At 41.0% G+C, this 19987-nt stretch overlaps 4 protein-coding genes across 4 annotated transcripts; 2 read left to right on the plus strand and 2 right to left on the minus strand.

The window, feature by feature from the left end:
* Positions 1 to 8576: 8576 nt before the first annotated feature.
* EAE98_006419 (uncharacterized protein) lies at positions 8577 to 10619 on the plus strand (the record flags this gene model as incomplete). The annotated part of the gene is made up of 1 exon (XM_038954042.1): positions 8577 to 10619. One exon carries the CDS (start codon positions 8577 to 8579, stop codon positions 10617 to 10619), a length of 2043 nt encoding a protein of 680 aa, XP_038809832.1.
* Positions 10620 to 14090: 3471 nt separating this feature from the next.
* Positions 14091 to 15785, plus strand: EAE98_006420 (uncharacterized protein; the record flags this gene model as incomplete). The annotated part of the gene is made up of 6 exons (XM_038954043.1): positions 14091 to 14315; positions 14345 to 14561; positions 14735 to 15012; positions 15196 to 15259; positions 15348 to 15617; positions 15709 to 15785. 6 exons carry the CDS (start codon positions 14091 to 14093, stop codon positions 15783 to 15785), a joined length of 1131 nt encoding a protein of 376 aa, XP_038809833.1.
* Positions 15786 to 16231: 446 nt separating this feature from the next.
* On the minus strand, positions 16232 to 18031 carry EAE98_006421 (uncharacterized protein; the record flags this gene model as incomplete). Its single annotated transcript, XM_038954044.1, has 4 exons — positions 16232 to 16555; positions 16781 to 17188; positions 17243 to 17787; positions 17839 to 18031. 4 exons carry the CDS (start codon positions 18029 to 18031, stop codon positions 16232 to 16234), a joined length of 1470 nt encoding a protein of 489 aa, XP_038809834.1.
* Positions 18032 to 18763: 732 nt separating this feature from the next.
* EAE98_006422 (uncharacterized protein) lies at positions 18764 to 19688 on the minus strand (the record flags this gene model as incomplete). Its single annotated transcript, XM_038954045.1, has 2 exons — positions 18764 to 19319; positions 19375 to 19688. The coding sequence occupies 2 exons, from the start codon at positions 19686 to 19688 to the stop codon at positions 18764 to 18766; spliced, it is 870 nt and encodes a 289-aa protein (XP_038809835.1).
* Positions 19689 to 19987: the final 299 nt, after the last annotated feature.

Here is a 19987-nt window from a genome sequence, read left to right on the forward strand (position 1 = left end):
TGCCTTACGAGTCTGCTGTTATAAGGTCCTTTCCTGTCCTACACTTATAGCCCGTGATACCTGTACTTTCGAAGACGATATAAAAAGATATATGTGGCCAGCAAATCTACAAAGATAGCTAGCTGTACGATCATCTCTATTATGTAATGTCAAGACATGATCTCAAATAACATCTATATACAATAATACTTCAGACGACATTATGACATCTAGATTTGGATCCTTGAAAATACCATCAACATTGAGAGCTCATACTGACATTTTATGAAATGACATAGCAACTTGAAAAGGTCTTTCATAACCCTAATGTTATTTCCATTTCTTCCGACTCTCGATGAGCGCGATTATACATGGACGAAGCAACGAAGACTTCAAATTTACGTGAATCTGCCTCTGTTCCTAGGTAATTTTATTACCATCGGGCCATGATCCCCGGAGAACTCACTCCGTCGCATCTCCAAGGTGGCCAGGACAGATGTACTGCTAAGGCATACTTTTCAGTCAATACAAGATTTGTAACCACCTGGGTTAAATTCCGATGTCAAGAAAGTGTTGATTCTATCTAGCATTCTAAATTCTAGTATGTTGAGCACCATAAATGGAATCTCGGTTCACAATTCAGTCTCTTTTCATCTGGCATGAAGTTGATTGGGATTCTAGAGCCAATATATGTCTGACGCACCTGTCGATGCATCTCACTGAGAAAGCCATCAATAAACGGAACAGTCCGCAATATCTCTCAAGCATCCTCCAGTATACCAAGATCCTGTTAAACTCCTAAGCATCCCCAGGATTGGGATTTCGTCTTTCAAAACCATCACATATACTCATGAGTTTCCGTACCCGATCACCAATTTATCAAATAACTATCTATTTGATATGTGGGAGGAATGCAAGCCACAGATGCACAAAATGATACCAATACAATATGAGAATTTGATGACCGGACAGAGAAAGAAAAGGATATAAGAGTTATTGATTTTACATTGATAACGCAACCAAAAGAGAAACAAAGAATGATGTATACATCCCTCGCTGTAAATCAAAGATGCCCAAAAGATGCAAAAACAAAAAAACACCGAGATACTAATCATCAACAAAATCAGAAATGTAAGCAAAGTTCACTTGAAGATGCTGAAACATGTGATTCTCAACGCGATATAGCTTTATCTAATTCAAATCCTGATCCAGGTATTATAGACCTGTAGTGAGATGTGAAGTAATCGCGGGATGCTAGTCTCCAAACCGACCAAAGGAGATCAAAAATTTGTTTATACAGACAGCATATGTTCCAAAGAACCTCTCTCATCCCCATCTAAAGTCTAGTCTCAAAATACATCCTATCTGGTATCGAAAGAGGTGCAAAAAGGAAAAACAAATCATTTACTCATCTCCTTCGTCTTCGTCTTTCACCTCCTCGAATCCCCAACAAAAGCAAAAGAATATTTCCGAATCCGGGAATCGAACCCGGGGCTACTCGGATCATGATACTCTGGTTCGGTCGAAGAAGAAGAGATATGAAAGCGAGTTATGTTAACCCCTACACTAATTCGGAGTGCTTGTTATGAAGGGGCACTCGTGTTTGATTATATGAATCAATCATAGAAGAGCGATGAGAAACGAGAGAGGTACGGGAGATGAATGTGGATGTGGAGACGGAGGTGGAAGAGTTTTTCTCGAGTGGAGAGGGGGTCCGAGGGGGGGCAAAATATGAAGCGAGGAGGGGCTGGTGATTGATGGTGATTCGGTAGCTAATTATTCTGCTGTGAAATCATTTTCAATTTTCTGCTTTGAGTGCTTGCTCCATACTGGATATGGAATTCCAAAAGACAAATTTATAGATCAGAATATGCATCCTGATTAAAAGCATTCTTTTTACAAATCGAGCATGTATGCAATCTTTAAGCAAAACAGCACAGCGTCATATCACTCCTAATATCGGTACAGTATTCTCGAACATGAAGCGTCGAACAACATCACAATCCGAGTGGACCAAAAGACTAAATAAAGTGCCCAAACCAAACATTCATAGACGAATCCCTTCCTACTCCACCATCCCCCAAAGCAAAATCTCCTCAAAATCACCCTAATCTCTCGTCTACCTCTCATCACCCAACACCTCACTACTTCCAAACCCCCAAAAGTTCGAGCCTTCACTCACCATGTTCCATCCCCTTCATTCCCCATTTATTCCAGATGACCAAAAACAAAAATGATGCGTTCGCCGGGAATCGAACCCGGGGCCCATCGATATTGGTTCATCAGATCTTGTATGAAGAAGACAGAAGAATATGGCAACGATGGATTTTACCACTAAACCACAAACGCTGATTGGTTTTATTGTGGAGAAGTTGTGGTTTCAACGCTTTATGAAAGCTGCAATGGAAACCCAAAGAAATTTCAGGGTACGATTGGGATGTTGTATGTATGGACTTGGGTTCGAGTGCAATGGATGGGCGGAAAGAAACTATTCGGGGAGGGAAGAAATTTTCAGAAAAGTGGAGAGAAGGGTGGGACTACCGAACATGTTTTTTGCTTATCGATATCGAATCTTATCGGACTACAGATGTAAGTAAATGAATATCAAGAAGAAGGGAATGTAAGAGTTCTGGAACCTACTTACCGCATCCCTGTGACAAATATAACAAAATTCCTGCAAAAAATGAGTTTTCTTATATAAACTAATAAATTTAATGTTTAATTAAAATCTTTATATTTATTTTTGAAAAAAATCAAAAATAATAAACAATTATAATTCAAATATAAAAAATTAATTGAAATATTTTTCATTATTTTTGTTGATTAATTATTTAAAATTAAAATCAAAAATTTTCGAAAATTCTAACAAGTAACATTTTTCCTATATAAAATAGGCAAATTTTCATGAAAATTTAGAGTTTTCAATTTTAATTGTTTTAAATCTTATTCAAAAAATTAAAAAAAAAAAAATTCTATTTATTTTTTTATTAAATTTGATTAATTAAATAACATTTTTCAAAAGAATTTTCAATTTTATCTTTGATTATAATAAATAAACTAGGATATAAAAAGTTGAATAATCCCATATTTTAATCGGAAAAGCGTTACATATGCGGTAAGTAGGTTCCAGAACTCTTATATCACATATCACATACCATATATCATAGAGAATAGTGAAAATTGAGCAAATCATACACCAAAAGATCTCTATCATCAATAATAATCCCCTCACATTTCTCCCCAAACCCTGATACATACAATCATTAATCGTACTCTCCGAATCCCAATCACAACCAAAACCCCTTCATCAAACACCATCCATCTATTCCCTTCCCCTTCTTATTTTTCCCTTTATATTCCTTTTCAGCTCCCTCAAGTCTTCATCCAAACAACCAATCTCGGGGCTGTAACTCAGTGGTAGAGTGCCTCGTTTGCATCTTCAGATATCCTTCCCAAGACATCTGATTCGTATCGATGAAGTCCAGGGTTCGACTCCCTGCCGCTCCAATACAATTTTGCACTTTATTCCATCCTTTTATCTCGCGGTTTGATGTTTTTGTCGATTTTTTTTCAATTTGGGGGGCGGGGGGTTAGAAATGAGGGGAAGTGAGAGGGGCTAAGTTAAGGAAGTGGGTGTGCAAATTCTTATGGATGGATGGATGAATGGGAAGGGAGCAGATGTGAGTGAGCTCTTGACGATATGATTTATTTCGATTTTGCTTTCTTGAACTGTGGAGTTTCATAATGAGATGATAGTAGATAGTTGTATATCAATCACAGACGAATTTCAAAATTTCCCAAGTCAATATATCTTACATACATACATACATACATATATACATATATACATATATACATATATACATATATACATATATACATATATACATATATACATATATACATATATACATATATACATATATACATATATACATATATACATATATACATATATACATATATACATATATACATACATACATACATACATACATAATGCAACATAACAAATCTCTGTGATTTCTCAAAAATTACTGCTAAGCATTGTTATGATTGATATTCAGCGCCGAATCATTCACATTTATTATTTTCTCAGACGTCTAACTCTCCGAGTCATCCTTCGATTAAACGAGGAGGAAATTAGATCTACGATGAGTAAATTCATGATTTTGAGCTTATACATACATAGTATTTGATTCAATTGTGTGCGTCGTTGAAAGTTTGTTTATTTAGATATAGATAGTAAGTAACATAACTCCTGGGTGCTTTGTTCTTGAAACTGCCGTGGTCTAACATCTAATTCAACAGAAGAAGCGCGCTCAACCTCCCCTAATCTTTCCCCTTTCTCCATCTGCTCTCCAAAACTCCCAGAAAATCATTACCATATTGTCCTCGTAGAACAACATCTTTATGATATACATACCCAACTTCCAAATTGAAACAAACCATCTTTCCTCTGCTCAAGTCCACCAGTTGATAAGGGGAGAGTTTAAAAACGGAAGAGGAGTGAGTGTTCATCCACAAGACTCTCTATCCCTACCAACGTCGTCTCTAAAAATATACAGTGAATTGTAACTACTATACTTTTCATGAAGGCAATGAATGGCACGCAGGCTATTCAATCACCCGGCTTTTCAATTCCCAAAATATACTCGTAGCCCTCTCCAAAAATATCAAGCACCACCAACACATTTTTTTTTAACGATAAAAAAACAAATGCATGATTGACCAGACTGGGGCACGATCCCAGGACCTTGTCCGTATTTAACAGGTGTTAATTGTTAAGGACACGTGATAACCAACTACACCATCCGGCCTGTTTGATGGATACTCTGAGGTTAATTGAATATATATTGCAACATTGAAGAATCACTATGGAGGGGGTGGAGACTGACATTGGAATACTACTAGTTCCATATATCATAGAACAAAAGGAATGGGTCATTCGGGCATTAGCTAGCAGTGAAGAAGATGGGGAGGCAGCAAAAGATCCATAATTTCCATGGATCTAGTGAATCTTTGATCATAAGTGCTTTGATTGAAAACTTATGATCTTTTGTTACTACCCGATCGTGGCAAATCAAGACCATAAATCCAGCTGTTGATCAACGATTGCCAATAAGGTAATAGTGACATGCAATTAGTGGGTGTAATGGGAGCAAAAATCTCTCAACCATTATCGGGATATCCGGTATTCATCCGAAGCTGCCTTCTCGTCACCCTCCATCCCATCTATCAAAGCATCCCTCTTCACAAACTGGCAAAAAAGATTGAAAAAATAACATACAACAGTAGGGATTCGCTGGTGGTCACCCACCCAACTACTAATCTACCGATCTGAGGCTTGTGTATGGCAGAGCGGACGGGATGCCCAATTCTCCTCAGTCTATGGTCGTATGTGGAAGAGACTGTTGAATTTGATAATATATAGGGACATGGTGTGGTTGACTTCGCAATCTTTCTTCATCCCTTCCGCCTCCCTCGACTTCACACCCATCTTTATTACACTGCAACACCCACCTCACCTATAGAAGTGGAATGATGGGTATTGGGATTGAAGTGCTAGTCCGTGAGCTATGCCATAAGCTGCTTGAATCATTTCACTCGTGTGACCACTTGGTTGTCATATGAGTAGCATGAAACAAATGTTCAAAAGTAGATCAACCTAGCGTATAACAAAAACTTTCAGCTCATAGATATGAGATAAAAGTTTCAAAATAGAAGCATAAAGGTTTCTTTCCTCGTTTTTGAAGAGGCTTAAGATTGATGAGTACCCAGTCCGGGAGAGAGCATGGCCAGTTATTGCCTAGAAGGCATCAATGTACCACGAAAGCCTAAGCTGAACTTCCAACTTTCCAAGAAACGAGTTCATGTACCACCGGCATGTAAGCTCAACGTGCATAAAGTTACATCCATTAAGAAAGGAATGATTGGTGTATCAAACATCAAACGGGAATTTATTGCCATGCTCGCTTGAGTATTGGCTGCAGGTATACGCAAATATACGATCAGGTACAGCATCTCAGATGTTCATCTGACGATATCAATACGACTGATTTCGGATTCGATAGGGCAGATGGAGTGTACAATGAGAAGAATTGTGGTACAAAGAGTCATCGTCCGTAAGTTTCCGAAGTTTGAAAGGATTAATGAAACATTGAAAGTACTGATTTCAATTGCTTGTGAAGAATGGCCAAAAAACTTCATGAAGCCAAGGCAACTGTCAAAGGGAGGATTTCAATCTACGAAAGATTAACAGAATTCGGATGAGGATGTCAAATAATGACCCCTTTTGCCACAATAATTGGTGGACCAATGGACTGCTCTTCAAGGATACAACTGTTGATCTCGGCGAAAGAGTATTATTGCACGTCTCGTGCCCATAGTATTTGGGGGCCAAACAATCAATATTTGGATATTTTACTCCGGTACTTGGGCCACCGGTACTTGGGCCACGTAGGTAGTGTTCCTTGATGAGTGACTTCGAAATATAGATGAAGTTTTGGTCAGAGAGAAAGGTAAAAAGAAACCCCCCGTCTCCCCATGAGGCTACTCGGTCAGTACAATGTGCGTGGATATGAAGTCTGATATGAGATGTAACCATACAGCAGTACCTGGCCACGCCTGGACACTCTCATACTTCACGGAGTGGAGTGGTAATCAGTCAAGATCCATCGCGATAAGAAAAGTGTACCCCAGCACGTGATGGTTAACGGAAGATACCAAGAAATACTGACCCCTTGTATCAATGCACAAGTGCATGGTCTACTTCCAAGGTTACATTCTTAATTTCTGAGGTTGGTTGGAAATCTGACTCTCAGAGCGAACAGAGTATTGGATTACTGGCTGGTATAACGTCGGTGTGATGAACACTGCAGTTGATCGATCAATATTAGAATTCATGCCGGTGTCGGCTGGGCTGAGGAGATATTGGAAAATATGTACAGAGTAGGTAGGACAGCATAATCTATTTCACAGTAACCATCACGAAGATGTATATGATAGGATGATGAGAGTGATGCAATGACGAAATGATGAAGAAAGCTGGCTGAATCGCATGTTGGAATTACTAGATATTGAAGGGATACTACAGCACAGATAGGTAGATGGTAGACATGTAAGTAGTAAAGATTGGATCTACCTGTTATCTAGGTATTTGGAAGAACAATATCAATTGAACCTTGTTCGATTGAAGGGAATCGACTACAAAGGGATAGATAGATAGGGTACATGTCAACAAGACTCTCTTCTCTCTTCTCTCTTCTCTCTTCTCTCTTCAACTCGAAGCTTTATACTTTCCACTTTCGTCATGATGCTTCCAACCAACTCATGGACGAATCTCTCCTATTGTATTGTATATGCTGTAGTGATATAATTCATGTTGAGGAAACAACACAGTCTATCAGATATTTCAAGGAAGTCATCCCTTCGAGCTCACGTCGAGAAAGACTGACTCACTCTTTTTTGATTCCTGAGGAACTCATATACGAGTAGGAGACCCATAAAGCCCATGATAGCTATGAATATCTTGTTGATCTAGAACCATTTGACGCGCAATAATTGTCTAGACTGATGTGAAGACTCCATATATTTTCGAATTCTTCACCAATTGATAGATAAAGTGTGAGACGGGAAGATGAATGGAAATCGATTGATTGAAAGTTCATGAGTTCATGACTGAGGAGGATATATTCAAAATTCAAGATCAATATAAGAAAACAAGATGAGTGCCCAAGTGTACAGTAAAATGACCTGATTTAAAGCATTAAAGCATTAAAGCATTCGAAAAGCACAATTCAATTGATAACACCTGTCAGTACACCAGTACCTACCAATGATTTGATGTCTGTTCCTGGGTTTGAAGTAAATTTTTGAAACTATTCAAGCTAGACTCTCTAGTCCGTTGCTAACTCTCCTTTTTCACCGACTTCAAGCCGCACCTTAATAAGAAAAAAAAACTTTCCTAATCGTCAGTGATATTTGTGTGATGTGCATGCACAGAGATACATACCATATCTACACATACATTCGTTTCCATAATTCAGCATCCGGAAGAGAAAGAGAGAGAGAGAGAGAGAGGGAGAGACTGAAAGAGGGAGAGAGAAGGAGAAGAAGACAATAAAGCAATAAAGTACTAGGTAGTCATTAAAGAAAGTAATACTCCACAAGTCACAACCGATTACACAAATTACTTTTTACATCAATTGGATTATATCATCGATCATAATCCAACCTTCTACCTATCAATCAATTATTTTGCGTCTCAAATCTATCCTTCCTTTCTATCATTACCTTCATACGTCTTCCTCTTCCTCTTCCTCTTCCTCTTCTTCCTCCTCCTCCTCCTCCTCCCCCAACAACTCCTCTATCTCCTCTTCCTCCTTCCCAGCCAATCCCAGAGTATATGAGAATGTATTGAAAAGATCAATTGGCCTATCAATTCTCTCGTCTTCCTCAATTCTCACCAATTCTCACCAATTCTCTTCAATCCTTCCCGCAACCAACCGTCATCGCAAATCTCACCCAAAACCCCCAACTCTTGGTTTTTTTCGCCTTCTAGACGTTTGGAATAAGCAAAAAGACTCCTGCAGATCATGGACGAAGCAAGCAAGCTCGTAAGGGAGCTGTCTAACAAGCTTACCGAGCTGGATCATAAGGTTGATTTATATCGAGAGGACATGAAGAAGGAATATATCAAGTATGAAGAGGATTTATTAAAGAATGTCTCTCCATACATTTCCCAGACAGTTTCCAGAATGATTGCCGAAGAATTAAAGAATTATAAGGCTCTTTATCCATTCGCCGAAAATCTCGATATCGATAACCTGGACTCATGCGCCAAAATTACAAACACAGGCACAGGCACAGGCACAAGTACAGGTACAGGTACAGATGTAGGCACAGGCAACAACAATCCCAGCTCCAGTCCCAGTCCAAGTTCCAGTCAGAATCCCGTTTCCAATGGTAATGGCAACAACAAAATCGCAATCACAAGCACGCCGCATGAGAACTCAAATGTAATGACCAACGGAATTTCCACGGCAATGGAGTCACAATTAGGTTTCGGTACCTCGGCGCCAATAGTTCCCAATAATACGAAAAAGGTAGTAGCAGCAGCAGCAGAAGAAGAAGAGCGTCCACGAAGTCCACATGCGCGAGAGAAGGAATTCACAGGAGTCTTTACGCCAAGTTACCTGCCATTGTTAGATTCCAGCAGTCGATACGAACGAAAATCGAATTCGAATACTGATCTCAATACCCAGTCAAAAGATATACAAATGGATACCTCATCGCAATCACAGTCACAGTCACAGTCACAGTCACAGCCACAGCCGCTTGTTGATGCAAGTACAGATACTAGATCTTTGAATGCGTCTCCAGATCCCAGAAGTCCTTCGATACCCAAACGAAAAAATACCGATGAAATTTCAATCGCATCCAATAGTAGTAGTGATGGACCACGTCGCAGAAGCGCTTTACGAAGAACATCTACTAGTTCAAAGAATACAAGTCCTCGAAGGGTTCGTTTTGATGTGGAGGGAGAAGAGGTCTTGCCAACAGCGTCGCCCAAAGAATTGGAGCCATTGCTTCCACCTTCCTTCTCAGATGATTCAGATGATGAGGCTGGTTCGGAAATGGTCGAGGACATCGATGCGCCACCACCAAAAAGAATATCTTCCTCACAGGCATTACGAGCCCTATCGAGAGGTCCTTTAGAGGATGATGGAACGCAATGGACCACCGTCGTTGCTCCGCCAGATGGATCGGCTTCGGTTGATACTTTGGAAGATGATGGTTATACTACCAATTACTTCGATTCTAGACCAACTCCCATTACACCTCGAGACGAAAATATCCCACCAGTCTCCATACCAATAAAAATACCACAACCCGAACCACAAGCTCAAGTGAAACATATAGAGGCTCTACCGGAGGACGATGCAGATGTTCCATCGGATGATGATATGTTGGATATGCCGTCTTTGCGACAAATGAGAAGTCATAACAAACAACCTGCGAGCATTCTATCGCCGAAAAAGAACGAGAATCCAGAACCAGCAATTTCCCCTTTGCAGGTAAAATCGCCAAGCAAACCACTTACACTTGAGACTATGGAACCTAGAGGAAAGGGTGATGAGAAACCAGCCAGCTTGACCTTTCAGGATGATGAACAAGAGGATTTATTCTCCTTTGATGAAAATCCAAGTCTTGGAAGCCGTCCTCAGGATGATGAAGATGAATCGGATATAGAAGAACCTACTTCACCAAGTATCGAAGAAAGCCCTGACAATGTCGAACTTTCTAAATCTCCTGCTCGTCCAATTCCTAATGATTTCAGTAACAAGAAAGTAACACCAGCTCCTGCTCCTGCACATGGAATCGTTGGCTCTTACAAAGGTCGTCCATTCAGCATGCCAGTTGTCAATGATGCAGTACATGCCAGTGCCGCGTCAATGGGTGCTATGAATTCATTTGTTGGAAGTGTCAATGGTCGCAGTGGACTTGACGCAAGCGATGTCTTGAGTTATAGAGCAAGTGGAGGAGTGGGTAGTTTTTCCGGAGCCCCAAAGAGTATGAGTGAAAGGATGATGATGGATGATTTGATGGAGGCAGAGGGAGAAAATCAGAAGAATTAGGATCTACCATTTAGGGAAACTCAAGAGCCTGGTGCAAGAACTAGGAAGCAAGCATACTGGGCGATGGGAGCATACAACGTAGGGGAAATGGGACTCGTGGTGTATTTATGTGTGTACTTTTTACAATTGCATATCTTTTGGCGTTTCACGGATGGATCATCGATTTCTACGTCATTGTAATATGACGAATGAGGATAGATGATCATAAGCATGGTATGGGAAATGGGGCGGCATTGTCTTTTTTTTTGTTTTTGAGGGGCGCTCTGAGCTTTGGTTCGGCTCGGTTACATGATTGAGCAAAGAGTTGTAGGCTGGAGCATAGTCTATATTTCACGCATGGGATTTATAGGGGAGTATGTTTGGTGTGGTGTGGTGTGAAGTGGAGTAGCGTGGCGTGGCGTGGCATGGGTTAATTGATTGATTTCAAACAGGCAGTAGATGATGAATTGTATTTCGCACTGGGTATGTATCGGGTAGATAGGTATACTTGCACTTATTTATCTACATATCAAGTACGAAAGTTTTCACCCATACAATCCATGCAACACATACTCATCTATGCTAAATGAAACCTTGTCTTCGAAGATATCTGTTTATTGTGCATTGTCGAGATGTTCAAATGATGTGATGTGATACGATTCAGATACCGGGGTTTTATCGCAGGAGGTTGATCGCAGGAGATTGAAAAGTATAAAGTAGAAGCTGTGTGGGTAGGTAGATGATGATGAGATCAAAATGACATTTTATGTGTTGGTGTACGCGGGCGTTTGTTGTATCTGTATTTCTGTTTGCGAGAGATGCAATCGCATTGTCTTGCCTACCTACCTCGGTAGGGAGTCCATATATATCTTGAATTTTTTTATCTTCGTATCTTTGTACCTTTGTATATATGCGGGGTAAGGAAATATCATGGAAAATATCCTTGTATGGGTACGGACTAGGTAGCTAGGTGGGAGGGTAGATAGGTAGATACCCCTCTTTGTCTGCTTCTTGAATGTTTTGGTGTCTTGTTTGAGGAGGTGTTGTTTGGAGGGAGGGGGAGGGAAGAATGGGTGTAAGTAGGTATTAGATGGTTGGTTGGATGGAGGGATTGGAGGGGTATATATAGTTGTTAGTTGGGATGTGAGATGAGGTGAGGTGGGGTGAAGTCATTTTTCTTGTCTTGGTGCGAGTGAGGTCGTGTGTGGGATGTGAGGTGGATGAATACGACGGATGGTAGGTGGATGGATGGCTTGAAGAGAGAGATGTATATATACCTCGTCTTCTGGGGAGTGCGTTGAAGTGGTTTCTTTGTTTCGTAGCGAGGTCGTATGTGTGGGGTATGAGATGGAGGGGTGAATGGGTGGGCCATGGGGGTATGGCATTGGCATGACATAATATTATGTAGAAGAAGAGCATCTATGAGGATTTAAAACCGATAAATTGATGTTGATTCAAGCCTTAGTTTGGGCTCTAGAGTTCCGGTAGTTTAAACTTTGTTGAGGACGGGAAGGAAAAGTATCTTGGAGACAGGAGGAAAGAGGGAAGGTGCGCTCTGTAGTCAGATTTGGACTTGCAGCGGGGTTTTGTGCAGCGGATACTCGGGACTGGGGGGGTCTGAGGGGGGAAGTTGAGGCTGGGGGGTAGGGGGTAGATGTTGTTAAACGAGGTTGCGTTCGTCCCTGATTTGTGGTCTTGAGCAATCCTGAGTTATTCGACTCATTAACTCACATATCGGGTTACTGCTTCAGTGAATGGATAGCTACATGTATGTATCTACGTTGCATGCCACAGCTTCAAGATCTTCATATGTGTGTTACATAAACAAGCTGTAACCTTATTCTATAACTCCATGGGAGGTTATCTATTGGATACGGAACTGGTTCTTTTCTCCAATGTCCGAACAAGGAAAAGAATACTTTCATGTACAACAAAATCTCTCTATGACGATAAGCTCACTACAAAGATATCTCCCTATAAACTTTAATTAAAAAGACCACACACGGTACCCCTATAGAGACACTTTACTGTACATGAAAGTACCCTTCGCTTACGATTCCATGCTCGTCATGAGAGCAAAGCCCATCTAGTGAACAAGCAAACTATGCATGGAAAGCTCACACAAAACCTTTGTGAAATCCAATATATCAGATCATACTTAGGAAGGTGTCATTGATAAAATAGGGGACGCCCCCCGCTGTACAACGATCCAAACTTTAATTTTAGACATCGTTGCGATGAAGGATCAATCGCATCCCATGCTTCCGATTCCTCTCGTTATCGTGTACATTAATGGTGCATCGAAGGTATATCAACAGTATATCAACGGTATGTGTGCTGCATATATCAGATGATTAGTTCAAAACATATCTTAGGTGGAAAATGCCTTCTCCGAGGTACGAAGAGAGATCTTTTGACAAGCATTATTAGGTTTTGGAGGGGTATATGCCCCGCTTTTCTGCAATATAATCTCGGTATACAACTTTTGCTTGATTAGTAATTCGAAGATTCCCAAAAGCTTCGAAGTTTGCTTTTTGGAAGAGGCCTATGTTGTCTCCCATGACACACTTGTCAATTGGACAATGCAACAAATTCTTCGGCTGAACATTTATATTGTGCGTGAAATCAACTCTTGACATGATAAGACCAGATACAACAGTGAATGCGTGGCATTTGCAAGCTATACGGCTCCTGGCAGTGACTAGGTAACTCCAATGCCGAAAAATAGTCGCAAGGGACGCGATGATTTATACTCGAACGATTTGTGATCTGCAAGAACTCTTGGCAGTCCGATGAAGATTCAAATGTCGAATGAATGAGCTTTTGTCCTCCATTGTTTGCGCATACACATCCACCCAAACTGCTATTTGCAGAATTGTGTGCTTGTTATCAGCAAATAGAGAAGGTTATTTGATGATGACGATTTTGTAGGTCGGGAGTTTCAGGGAAGAGAGGATAAACGGTGTGAGTGCTGGATGGAGTAGGAGATGTGGGTTGAAATGGACGCGGTTGTTTTTACTCGTCTATGCGAGGTTGGATGACAGCTTGACTGGGGATATGTATGGCAGGTGGGTATTACCTCTTGCTTGTCGATTGCTGAGTTTGATTAATTTTCTCAATGGAGGGAGATAGAAAGAGGACAGGAAAGGATTGAGATGGGAAGAATATACTCGAGTATATAAGTCTTCTGTGCTCTCATAAAGGACATGAATTTTGAATCCTTCAATCTTTACATATCCTAGTTTCCATGGCCTTTGTTTGGTAACTAGAAAGCTTGGGATGAGCTTCAGGTATTTGGTTTCAGTCTTAGGTTTCAGTTTTGAGGGTTACAACTACTGAAGATATACGAGTTATTGGAGTTAAGGATGTACAGCCGCATTTTACATCGACTGCTGGACATACAGCCGTTACTTCATCCCAATTTATTGGGATTATCTTTGCACTTTCTTATGGACCAAAGTTCAGAGTTGAGCTATATGAATATCTTTCAAGATGTCGCCAGCACTCTTCGATGAAAGCAGACCCATGGCTATGTCACTATTATTCTTAGGTGCTTTGGCATTGGTTATTCTAGCCTATTTTATTAGAGCCATACTTTCTCGACCCCAAAAGTTAGATTTTCCACTCGTGGGAAAACCAGGTTCTGTCAACTGGCACGAGTCATTTCGTGAAGGAGCAGCGAGAGTAGAAAGATCTCCTTCAGCTGATCCTCCATTGGTATCCCAGTATTCTAACTCACAAATTAGTACCCTAACACTCCATTCACCCTTCCTAGCGATCCTCCTGTGGTTGTCCTACCCCATTGCACTAACGAGGAAGTCCGTCTCTTCCCTAAAGAAAATACGTCCTTTTGGAAGGAAATTGAAAGCATTTTCTATACGGCTCATATCTTTGGTAGGGGTGCATCTGTTGTTGTCAAAATTGTCAAAACTGATTTGATATGTTATGTTGTATCAATTACAGGTTCTCTCTAAGATGAACTGTATTATATATTAGATATAGAATTTGGTATATGCGAGTTTTGAACTAAAGTGATTTTGCTTCAGAAAGTATTGAGGATTGTAGCACTAATTAGTGGGAGAGTCTTCTTGATTGAAATGAAGAATGGCTTCAAACCAGTATTAATTATACAACAGATTGTATAAAAGCGAAGAATACTGTGGTTGAATGGCCGGCATGGACAAGATATTTTGTAGCACTATTCCTGCCAGAAATCAAGAAAGTTCAATGGCATATGAATAAGGCAGCAGATTTGTTGAGACTGCTTATTGATGGATGTATTCGGAGGTTTAGCGAGGGAAAAGGACTGGGCGGAGAATCGGGTGATGGATTTGAAGACGACCAGGGAGCATTTGTTATTTGGATGATGAAGCACACAAGTCCGGAGCTTAGAGAGAATCCTCACAACTTGGTCGTAAACCAGTTGACTCTATCATTCGCTTCAATTCACACAACAAGTTCGGCTATTTGTTATGTCTTTTAGATCTCGCTTCCCATCCGGAATTTATCGCACCTCTCCGCGAAAGAATCGAACAGGTGATCGCAGAAGATGGATTTGAAATTTATGGCAGCGGAAAGGAATGTTAAAAAAAAACAGTCATTGACGAAACTGAAGAAATTGGATAGTCTTTTGAAAGAGAGTCAGAGGCTGAGTCCCCCTAGTATGAGTATTTAAACCATTATTTCTTCCAATCTGCATCGAGGTATAATATATCATACAAAAGAAACACACAAACTAACAAATGCCAGCCGCAAGCCTCCGCGTAACAACCACTCCCCTTCACCTTTCTACCGGCCACACCATCCCCAAGGGAACAAGCGTGGAATACGATTCCCATGCAATCGAATTGGCAAGCCCCAATATCTCTTTGCTTCACCACGATTCTTCTACTATGCCCAAACTCGATCCGCCCAATGTTTTCTCTCCCTTCTACTTTTCTTCGCCGCGTGAGACTCCGGGAAATCAATCCAAATACCAGTATGTGACAACGAGTAAGGACTCAATAAATTTTGGTCATGGTATGTGCTCTCTATCTCCTGTCAACTTCACCTACATACAGTCTCGGAAACAGAGAATCTCCATGAGTATCAATAACTAACACCCAAATAGGTAACCACGCATTTCCAGGTCGTTTCTTTGCAGGGGTTGAACTTAAGGTAGTTATAGTGGAATTGTTGAGAAATTAGGACTTTAGAAATATTGAGGATACAGAGACGAAGGGAGGTGAGAGACCAGGAAATATTGTTCTTGGTAATTTAATTCATCCGAATCCGGTGGCGCAGCTCGAATTTAAGAGAAGAACTTAGGTGTTGAAAAGTTGGAGAGGGGTGAGGAGTAAGCGGGTATTGGAAGAGGGAACGTTGGAGGGAGTGAAAGAGAGCGGGGAGATTGAAATGGATACCATTTTTTGATCACCAGTTCAGTTTCTATTTTACTTTCATCGTGTTAAATGGTTACAAATTATTCCCACCAGTATAGTTAGATAAACAAAATTTTATGTACTCTTTCCAATGATACAGTCATCGTCGAACGTCAAAGGTTTTGAGGGAAGATTTTAATATCTCACAAAGGGTGTGTTTTCTAGACTAGGTATATGATACCATTTGTTCGTAGCTGTTATGTGATGGTCCAGCTACCCAACCAAAACCCTCACTCCCCTCCCACTACTCGCCGGCACAAAATAATCACTAGTACACTCCACATCCCCTACGTTCGTATCATACAACGTCAAACTCCCATCTCCACAATTCAACTCTCCAATAACACCCTTGACACACAAATACAGCTCTGCCCATGCTAAATTGATACCCAAACATTGACGCGATCCTTTGCTGAAACTTACGATGTACTTTGATAGAGATGGGTTTTCGAGAAAGCGGTCTGGTGAGAATGTGTTGGGGGAGGGAAATATGTGTGGGTCGAGATGTTGAAGGTAAGAGGACATGGATACGGGGGTCTGAAGTGGTGTTAACTTTGGCGGAGTGATGGAATGGAGGAAAGGTAGGGATGATAATTTGGATTGATGGGGTTGATGTGAACTTTCACGATATCTCAAATGATTTCAATCTTCCAATCATATATTCAAGAATCGAAACTTCTTCCATTGCAGAAGTGTGACTTGAGCCGAAATTCTAGGGGGAGAAAAAAATGAAAGAAAAAGTGAATCAGGAGAAAAACATACACCAGAGGGAATTTCCCACTCATGAAATTTCAATACTTGATCCGGGGATATCCTTTGCAAATGTGCCACGACTCCAAAACTTAATCTCAGCCCCTCTTGTATCACAGCTGTCAAATAAGGCAACTGTTCTAATTCCTTTAATCCATTCTTTCCCTCCAACTCGGCAAGAAGCTTCGATAGAATATCAGGGTTAGCGAGGACGTGGTAGGCAATAACAGATAAGGTCCAAGCTGTTGTTTCAGTACCGGCTCCTATGACCGTTTGTCCTTCTTGCCAGAGACGAGCTACTGATTTCTCGTTTGGGGGAAGATCACTGGAGAGAATTTCATGGAAGATTGTCAGCTGGGAGGAACGTTCATGATTAGCGTTCTTTCCATTGATGATAGCACCAATTTGAGCTTTCATTCCCTAGAATTTAGTCAATACCTTCAATGTTAGAAAAATAGTCAACTACATGCTCACCATTTGAAATTCCACAACACTAACAGTCTTCGGATCAAGAAACCTTATCAACGACAATGGCATACACTGCATCAACGTGAAAATCCAGGGGAACACCTTTGTAACATGTGATATGTTGCCAATATTTTCAATCGCATCGTGGAAATCCGTATGAAAATCGTCAGAATTCTCAATGGAACTATCTGTTCTTCCCAACGCGTATTCCGAAATGACATCAAAAGTAAAACACGAAAAGGCCCACGAGAGATTAACCGGCTTCGTAGTGTCTTTGTACGAACGGAGCCGACGAACAAGCAAATCTACATATTTCTGAATCATGGGTTCGAGGCGGAACACACTGGCTTTGGAAAAATAACGGTTCATGGCTCCTCGACGAAGACGGTGGTGATCGTGTGAGACAGTGCCAATCATCGATTCGGAATTACCAAATTGCTTGGTATAGTAAGGATATTTATCACGTCTCTTCCCACCAGCGGCATACAATTCATCGTAATAGTCTGGATCACTGATATGAAGCTCCCAGGGATTTATACGTATTATGGGTCCTATTTGAGAAGTATCAAGCTCATGTTAAACAATTGGATCAAAGGACTTACCATATTTCTCATGTAGCTCCTTAATTTTGAAGGTATACTTTCCCCCCAAGAAAATCTCATGATATATTTCATAGAGCATGGAAATAGCAGCCAACTTTGGTCCGGGAAACTTGGCAATTGGACTGAAGTATAGACGCCATATTATTCCATATACAATGTAGGATAACAAGACAGCAATGATTGGAATCAACATTATATCCATAAATTTCGAGATTGACTCCCTCGAGGATATACACGAACACAATGCTTCACCAAAACAGAGGATTCCATGAAGAAATAAATATAAGGACCAAGCAGATGGGAATCTGCAGATACCCACCATCTCGGCCTGTCAGATACCCGTTTTTCTTTCCATTGGGAAAGTGGAGGACCCAAGGGTTGGGATGAAATAACATAATCACCACGATTAACAGACCGTTGCGGAGACCGGGGTAAAATCTTCAACTAATAAATACGTCCGATACTATTGGACAATTCAGAAACTCCCTGCATGTGTGTGACAACGAAATAACCCATGCATATGCAAATGACGAAGCCAGCATAAGAGTATTGGCTAGGTCTCTTTCAAGATACCCGGAAACCAATCAATAATGCTTGTATGGTATCCGGATTGATCAATACCGAGACTATTTTGTTCCGAGTGAACGTGTCAGGGTGCAAAAAATGAAGGATTTTATTCACCGTCGGGTCATCAGATCACCAGACAAAGCAGGTGATTTGGGGGAAGTCGTTGAGACTTCCATAAGGTACCTTCAATTCCACATCTAAAACCCTAAGAGTACATACCATCCAATGCAATGCCATACGATTCCCTATCCTGAGAAATCATCTTATAAAATCCAAAAACCCAACCGAATTCTAGGGGTTTCCTAGATATACAAATGCAGCAATTTAGCCCGCATCAATCTGTTATACAGAAGCGCGATTATTTCTTCTTGGGCAAGTATTTGATGCCCTTTCTAGGACAAGTTCCTCTCCCACCTTTTCCAGCTGGTGCCGTAGCCACAAATTCTCCTAACTGCAAACTTCCTTTGACATTAAAGCTATACCATGCCTGGTTCAATCTACCATTCGAACAACCCAATACAACCTCACTTCCAGTAACCGCAGTCAATGCCGTCTGGATCTGATCCTCGGTGTAAGTAGCCGAATAACTTGGCACAATTCCCGCCTTCTCGAGTGCTTTATAAGTATCCAACTCTTTGAATAGCCCCACAGCCCTTGTAAAGAAATCGACGACTTCATCACCAGCTTCGTATTTGTCGCCGTAGCAAGATGGTGCGAGAGTATTTACACATGTTCCATGTTTGTTCATCTCATGTTCCCAAAAGGTTTCGGCGGATCCCCGATTGGGGAGCCAATATTCATGCATATATGCGAGAAGATCAGTTTGGGATGCGGCGGTTAGGATGGAGGTTATGTTGTGGTATTGGGGAGTACTATGGCAATATGTGGGATAGGAGCCATCGCAGAGATCAGGCCTATGAGACTTGGTAAGCTTTTAAACATGTGAGAATTGATGGCAGATGAACAAACCAAAGACCATGAAGAGTCCAACTGTCAACTGGCCCTATTGCAGGACTGTAATCCCAGAATTGAGTCTGGAGAAGTTGGCCACCGGGATAGACGAAGCAGCAAGAATCGGGAGCGGCGGTGCTGTTGTGGCAGGAGAGAGGAGAGGTTGATGGACATGACGGTGCATTTCCAAAGGGTATGTAGGGTCTAGGAGCTGCGACGGCCGATGAAGCAGATGAAGGATTATTGATTATTGGTATTTGTGATAGGAGACCGCCTGCAAAGGAAATGGCTTTGCGAATGGAAGAGACGGAAGAAGTTGTGTTGGATGCCATTTTGGACTGACTGAGTCGATGATTGTACGTTGATCGATTGGTTGAGAGGAATAAGGTGGTAAAAATGGATTTGATGATAATCTATTATGAGAGGAACATGTATAGTATTTATGTTGTATTTATATTGTATATACTCCGATGGAACAAAAGAAAAGGAAGCATGCTGCTGCGGATTCCCTTCCCTTTGAACCTTCCCCAAGCTCAGATAGCACGCAGGTGAGCTACGTAAAGTGCTAAATTAAGCGTGCTAAGGGACTGATAAGCACTTGGAGATGGCATGTGATAAGATAATTCGTCGA

Source organism: Botrytis deweyae (genome assembly GCF_014898535.1).
Source record: "Botrytis deweyae strain B1 chromosome Unknown BDEW_013, whole genome shotgun sequence".
Lineage (NCBI taxonomy): Eukaryota > Fungi > Ascomycota > Leotiomycetes > Helotiales > Sclerotiniaceae > Botrytis > Botrytis deweyae.